We start from the raw sequence: 7,066 nt of genomic DNA on the forward strand, positions 1-7,066 counted from the left end.
CGTCTGTCTACCTGGCGACACCGTTGGCACAAACTGTTGATAAAGAGACAGTCTGGAATAAAAGGACTTCATTTTCCACATTTTTAAAACATGCTCTCGTTCACCTTCACATCAAAGCATGTGGAATCTGTGACTGGATCCTGATCAGAACAAGTTGAAGTCGTTCAAAAAAACATACTCATTAATACACGCATTATTCAGACACATAACACTCCCTGCCCTGGCCCGGGGTGGCGGGGGGGGGGGGACTGGGCTCGAATAAAATCTGCACTGCCTAATTTCAGGACTAGGAGGTCGTTTCTCAAGAGAAGAGTGTTTCCGTGTAACTCACGGGCTCAAGTTTACATCCTGAAAAAAAGGAGAGAGACCAGAGGAGCAAAATTTACATTCTTTCGGACTATTTTGTCGCTGGTTTACGAAGCTGCTGCTGGGAGTTAGGACTGCACGCCCCTCCTGTGAACCGACTATCTGTGTCTGGCTGCGGGGGTCCGCGGTGTGCTGGAGCCCACTTCCCACCCCAGTGGACCTTTGCTGAAAGGCACACGGATCCTCTGCAGGGCTGAGCATCAGCACCTAGACAACATGCTGCTAGCAGCTTGCGGGTCTGCTGCAAACGGGAGCAGCGTCCCCCTCTCTCTGAAACCCAGAGTCGGGACCCATGGTACGGCGTGACGTGGGGCAGGGGGAAGGGAGCACACTCCGATAAGCATGATCTTTTACCAGCCACAGACTTGGGTTTTCAAGGTCACTAAACAGGTAACCTTTTCATGGGGAAAGAGCACATGCCGATTAGAGAGAGGAGTTTTCCTTGAGCAGAGTGTATGAATATAACATGCAACATTTAGGAAGGGAAGACAGGGGATTCAATGTGCAGATCCTGGGCAAGACCAGAGGAGCCACTGTGGTGACCGCATCTAGGTACCCGAGCATTGCCAAGGACGCGCCTGCCAATGGTGCGTGTGAACCCACTGGAAACCACACAGCAAGCAAGAGGTTTCTCTTGTAGACACTTGTCATTATTACTTGTTCTGAATACACTCTTGAAAGCTGTAGTGACCTAAAGGCTCAACGAGGAAAGGAGGTTATGTGTGTGTGCGGTGGATAACGCCGAGGGACCTCCCTCTCCCACAGGTGTGCCAGCCCACCACGCCCTCTCCCTAGCCAGTCCTCCCCACGGGTCACTGTGGTGTCTAGCCCTGCCAGCCACGTCTGGAGCCACGGAGCTGCTGCAGACCCGCCCCTTCCACCGGCAGGAGGCCACAGATGGCGTTAAAAACAGCGACCACGTTAAAGAAAAAAAACCAATAGCAAACACATTAACAGTTGGTTCTCTGAGGCTGCCGGACTAGACAGCACCTGTTGTGCGACGGGAACCCAGGGGCCATGGGCGGGCGGGCAGTCCACGGGCAGAGTGTCCCAGGAGGCCTGGAGCGGCATCAGGCTTCTGCGCATGTTGTGCGATATGGGTCATGCTTATTGGGTCTCAGCTTCCTCGACCACAGAGGACACGTTCCTCTACCCGATTTTTAAAAGCCCTGAAAGACCACATACACTGCTAATTAAACACGGAGGGAGAAGACACGGCGCGTCCATCTGAGAAGCGGGGGCCTGCGGGGACTCAGTTCACGGTGACTGTGAGGAAGGATAGACTTTCAGAATGGTTGGGTGAGGAGCTCGGGCAATTGTTTCTTTTACAACCATTGAACACAGAAGCTTATAAAATAAATAATAGCTTGAAGTTTCTGGAAATTGACCTAAAGGCATAGAGCAATAGAGGAAGATTCATTCAAGAAAATCTACTTAATGTGGGGGAATATAGTGGGAATCCGGGGCACCCCTCACCCCCAAACTCCATTTCATAGAAACTACTTGAGAGATACCCACTCTAGGTGGGTACAGGCAGGATGGTGAGGAATGGTAGGCTGTAAGTTCTGCCCCAGATGTGGCAGACTAGGAATTCTGGGTCCCCAAAGCCCCAACACTGGCTTGCTGGTAGGGCAGAGGTTCCACACAGGGAGAGTCAAGCCCAGAAGGCCAGCACCCCCTCCTGAAGCAGGGGTGTCACTCCAGGAGAAACACACAGCCATCCCTGCTGCTGAGCGTAGCACCAAAGTCCTTCCCTGGGGAAACGGCAGGCCAGTGGTTGTGCAAGGGGGTGAGGGGCCACTGGCTTTATTTGTAGTGGGTAGTGGAGCACTCCCATGCCTCCCCGACTCCACTGTCAAGTTGAAGGCCGCGGTGACATGGTGGGGAGCAATTACATAGCCCTCCTGGCTCTGTGATCATTGCAGCAGAAAGTTAACCAGCAGAGCAAGTGGAACTCTAACAGATCCAGGAGCGCCTTCCTGGGGTCAGAGTCAACCCTGAGGCTCAGGGAGGCCCTCTGCATTAGACCGCACCCACCAGGAGCAGGCTCAGGGTGGGCTTGGAAACATTCTCCACACCACACCTCAATCCACCAAGGGGCACAAGCCCACGGACACTACCTTGAACCTACTGGTTCAATGAGGAACTCCGAGGCTAGAGCAGCTCCCAGGAAGCCAGGCTTCGAGGTAAAATCACACATCCCTGAAGTCCAGGGGCCACATGGGTGGCTCAGGTTGCCCTCTCAGGCTGCCCTTTCAGATGAAGAGGAGCAACCCAAGCTGCTAGACCTTGGCTGCAGGTGGGCAAAAACTGTAAACTCCTGCCCTGTGCCAGCAGCCTCCAGGCCACAGATGCGCACGTGCAGGCACACGCAGGCACACATACCACAGATGCACATGTGCATGCAAGCAGGCACACACATAATGCACGCACACACACACACAGGTGTTCATCCTGCACATGCACACACACCAGATGCACACATGCATGCACACGCACGCACGCACGCACATCACAGATGCATGTGTGCCCACACGCGCACACACACACACGTACACGCAGTGGTCAAGGGCAGAAAGTTGACCAGAAAGTGGCTTGTGCTGACCCAAGGGTGCCCCCAGGTGGTGAGGCTAGAGGACGTAAATAAGAAAGAATCCAAGCAGGGAATCAGGGGCCGCACAGTGTGGGGAGATCAAGTGTCAGTCCAGCCAAGTCACTCAGTGAACAGATGAGCCACCAAGCAAACCACATTGGTCCCATGGGGAGGAGGGATCAAAACCCAGAGTTGCTGTAACATTCTTTCTAAATGTCTAGCTTCCAACAGGAAACTATGAGACACAGAGAAAAACAGGAAAGTGTGAGCGATAGACGGGGGAAAAGCAGAAACAGAAACTTCTGAAGGGGCCCAGATGACAGACTTCGCAAAGTCTTTCAGAGCAGCCGTCATAAATATGTTTGAGCTGTGTTGCCGGGAGGCTGCAGGAGGGTCTGGGAGGCAGGAAGGCCCAGGGGTTGTGCAAGAGGTCAGGGGAGGCCAGGGGGTCACCTGAGTAGTAAAGCACATGACACAGAACCTTATACATGGTAAATGCCTAATAAATGTTCTTACTGTCTTGTTCTAGAAACTCTAAGCCCTTCCACAAGCGTTGGCTCTTAAAACACTGGTGGTCCCACTTGGGCTCCGTGTCATCCCGTGACTCTATACACAGCCACTGCACCGTGAGCCCTCTGGCAGAGAGTAAGCACTCTGGGAAGTCCACCAGCCAGCCCGGAGGCCGTTGCAGTCCACTAGGGGAACAGACAGACAGCACAGTGCCTGCTCTCAAGAGGTTCCTGTCTGATACCGGACAGACCCAAGCTCAGCAGAAAGCCACAAGTTAGCCTGGACCAAGGGCTGAGAGTCTTCTAAGTGCTGAGAGAGCTTTGTACTGGTTCCTCTACGAGACTGGGTTCCTTGACACCAAGGCACAGGGCTTTACTGGTTTTGCATCCTCAGAGCCTCACGTGGAAGGGGCTTAACAAATCCTTAAGTGTGTAAGAATGTTCACATCCGTGCTGTTCCTAGTAGCAAAAAAGTGCAAACAAGAGGGGGGGAAAGCAGGGAAACGGATAAAGTAGGGGTAGCTACAGTTCAGACTTTCTTTCTTTCTTTTTTTTTTTTAAAGATTTTATTTATTTCTCAGAGAGAGAGAGCACAAGCAGGCAGAGTGGCAGGCAGAGGCAGAGAGAGAAGCAGGCTCCCTGTGAGCAAGGAGCCCGATGTAGGACCTGAACCCAGGGCCCCCAGGATTGTGACCTGAGCCAAAGGCAGCTGCTCAACCAACTGAGCCACCCAGGCGTCCCCACAGTTCAGACTTTCTGAATCATGCTCTTGAAAATGTGTGGCTATGGGAAAACGTTAACAACAAATTAAATAGTAAAGGTCACAAAACAACTTAGATATGATCTCGATTTTTCTTTTTTAAAGCTGTGTGGGAAGAGATCCATTGAGAAAAGATCAGGAAGGAAATACACCAAGACTAAGGTGATCTTGTGTAGGTGCTTAGATCATGGGTAAATTGGCGTTCCACATTCTAGCGCTCACAATTTTCACAATCACGAACTAAGGAGTTACTTTCTAAAGATAAAGGAGCAGTGAGTGAGTCCCGGGTAGGTGGCCCGGCCTTCCAGATGAGGCAGGACTAGGTGTCTGGAGGGATGCTCTGCACAGGCGAGCTCTGTGTAGCCCTGCCCAGCACGGCCTTCTCCAGGAGAAGGAAGCAAAGTAAGCAAAATGCCCTCTGTCTGGAACCCTCCAGAAGCCCTGAAATAAAGTCCAAACTCCTCGTACGGCCTGCGAGGCTGTCCAGGGTCAGGCCGGCACCCACCTTCCCCAAGGAGGTTGCCCAGCAAGCTTTCTTTCCCGCCTTGGAACACACACCATGTTTCCCACCCCAGGACCTTAGTGCTTGCTGGCCCTTCTGCGCTCAGATCTCCTTCTGGTCAGGGACATCCAGGGCGTCCTGGACACCTGCCTGGCGCACGCAGCCTAAAGCAGCCCTCTGCAACCCACGGCGGCCACATAGGCCTGTTTCATGTTCTACACAAGCCATGTTAGTGCGGTTTATTGCCTCCTCCTTCTCCCACCCGAATGCCGCCCATTCATCCACGTTGACCCTCCAGCGAAGAGCACGCGCGCCAAAAACACTCGAAAAAGGCAAGAGCTGACAGCACGCTTGCTCTCTCCCAAGGGAGGAAACTTGGAGGCACCTCTTCCGGGAAGCCTTCTCCGACCTGTGCTGGGCAGTGCGCTGTTCCCAGGAGCCTGGGGCTTCTTCCCCCGACTCACTCCCCACCACCCGCCTCGTGCATCCGGATGGCTCCGTCCCGCCCGGAGGCCTGGTTGGGCTGGCACTTACGCAGTGGGCTCCGTTGCCCCGCGGACCGCGGTCGCAGGCTCGGCACAGGCCGGGGCCTCGCAGGCGCGGCGCAGCGAGGGCTCAGCGCTCAGGAGGGCTTCCTGGAAGCGGCGGCCTGTGCAGGGGCAGGCGGGGTTTACGGGCCGCTGGGGGCTGGGAGAGGGGCGGCGACGTCCGGCAGGCTGCACGCGGGCGGGGGCCCGAGGGCCGCTCTTATGCGGTAACAATAATGGCAGCTGTCACCCTGCGGCCGCCGGCCGTGCGCCCCTTCCTCCGGCCCGCGCCCGGCCGGGAAAGCCGGAAAGTTGTAGGGAGTGAGGAGGCCCGCCCGCGCTTACCGTCTCCGAGGCAGGCTCCGCGGTGCCTAGCGACATGGCGGCGGCGCTGCCCAGCCGCCCCTCAGCGCTGCGGGCTCGGGTGTCGGGCTGTGCGGCTCCGACAGCCGCCCGGCAGCCCGCAGCCTCCGGGCCTGCCAACCCGCGCGACAGCCGCGACCCCGCTGCCATGGCAACCGCGCCGCCTGCAGAGCCCCGGATGTGGCCGGCGCAGGCGAGCCCGGCCGACCGTGCGCGTGCGCTGGGGTGCCTGCGGGCCGACGCGCGGAGCGCCCGGAGGTGAGGGGCGGGGCGGGGCGGGGGGGCGGATGTCGGAGGTTTTGGGGGATATCCCGAGAGCCCGGCCGGTTGCGCTTAACGAACGGTTCCTGGGGTGCGTCCCCCAGCCCTCTCTCGTGGAGGCTCCTCGACGAACCTGTACGCTAGTCACCAGAACGGAATGCTAGCATTTGTTAGATTAACGCTGAAAGGGACAAGGGGCTGGTGCTGTGTCCCAGGCTGCTCCTTCTGGATACGTGGCATTCGTAAAGTTATTCTCCCTGATCTCTGTTTTAGGCTCTTGGGTTCTGATGTAGCCCCAGGACAATAAAAAAAATAATGAGTTCGCACTACACTCAGTGGTGTCATGAAGATCTTCAGGATCTTCAGATCTTCAGATCTTTGGGCTCCAAAGCTTATTTAAATTATTATTAGCAAATACCATTTGCTCTTGCTCCTTCATACAAGTCTCCAAGGGCACCTACCCTGTCCCCTCACCCTGCTTTTTTCCCCCTGGGCACCTGACATTATCTACAAGAGTATTCCGTGTCTAGATCGTAAGCTGTCTGCGGCAGGGTCTTTGTTTAGTTCACAGCGGTGCCTCCATGCCTTGGAACAGGGTCTGGCTCAGGCAGATGCTCAATTAATACATATTTGGCATCCAAGGAGTCATGTAACTTCTCTGTGCTGCTGTTTCCTCAAATACAAAGTGGAGAAAAGTGTTGTTGTGAGGCTCCAATGAGTCGGTATCTGTAACGTGCTTAGTTGCCCATGCCAGAGTGCGTGCAATGTGACAGATTTCGTTTGATGGGGTGAATGAAGGAACCACTGTAGTGTGGTGTGGCAGAAATGCTTGGCAGGTTATTACTGCTCTAGTTCTGGTACCAACACCTACTACAGGTTCGTGGCTCTCTTGTCCTCTGCGTCCTCACCTGCACAACAAAGGGGTAAGCCACAAGATGGTTCAGAGGCTGTCGCCCCACCAGCAGGAGAAACTGAGCTGGTTATCTTAACGACTCCCATCTATTTCCTCCAGGTATTTCCCACAAAGGGGACAAGAGCTTTTGCTACCTAAACTGCCTATGCAGGTGTACCTCTTGTTCAGCTCCTGGGGCTCTACAATCCCCTTGCTCTTCTCTTTGTGTTGCTTCACTTACTTTCCCTTGTTTAGTTAGAGAGAGAGTACACGTCCACGACTTTTTATCTGCT

At 54.8% G+C, this 7,066-nt stretch overlaps 1 protein-coding gene across 11 annotated transcripts in view; it reads right to left on the minus strand.

The window, feature by feature from the left end:
* The window catches only part of IQCE (IQ motif containing E), a 46,525-nt gene extending 40,657 nt beyond the window's left edge, over nucleotides 1-5,868 (minus strand). For 3 of the 11 annotated variants that reach the window (XM_082713815.1, XM_082713812.1, XM_082713810.1), the window contains exon 1: nucleotides 5,603-5,777. Coding sequence is in view for 4 of the 11 variants with exons in the window: in XM_082713812.1 (XP_082569938.1) it covers nucleotides 5,603-5,770 (168 nt within the window). In the remaining 7 variants the exon portion in view is untranslated. Of the gene's footprint in view, nucleotides 1-5,264; nucleotides 5,545-5,602 lie in introns of those variants that run through there. The other 8 variants (XR_014306292.1, XM_082713806.1, XM_082713811.1 and 5 more) reach the window with 8 other exon arrangements.
* Nucleotides 5,869-7,066: the final 1,198 nt, after the last annotated feature.

The sequence above is a fragment of the Mustela nivalis genome, assembly GCF_964662115.1.
Source record: "Mustela nivalis genome assembly, chromosome: 19".
Classification (NCBI taxonomy): domain Eukaryota; kingdom Metazoa; phylum Chordata; class Mammalia; order Carnivora; family Mustelidae; genus Mustela; species Mustela nivalis.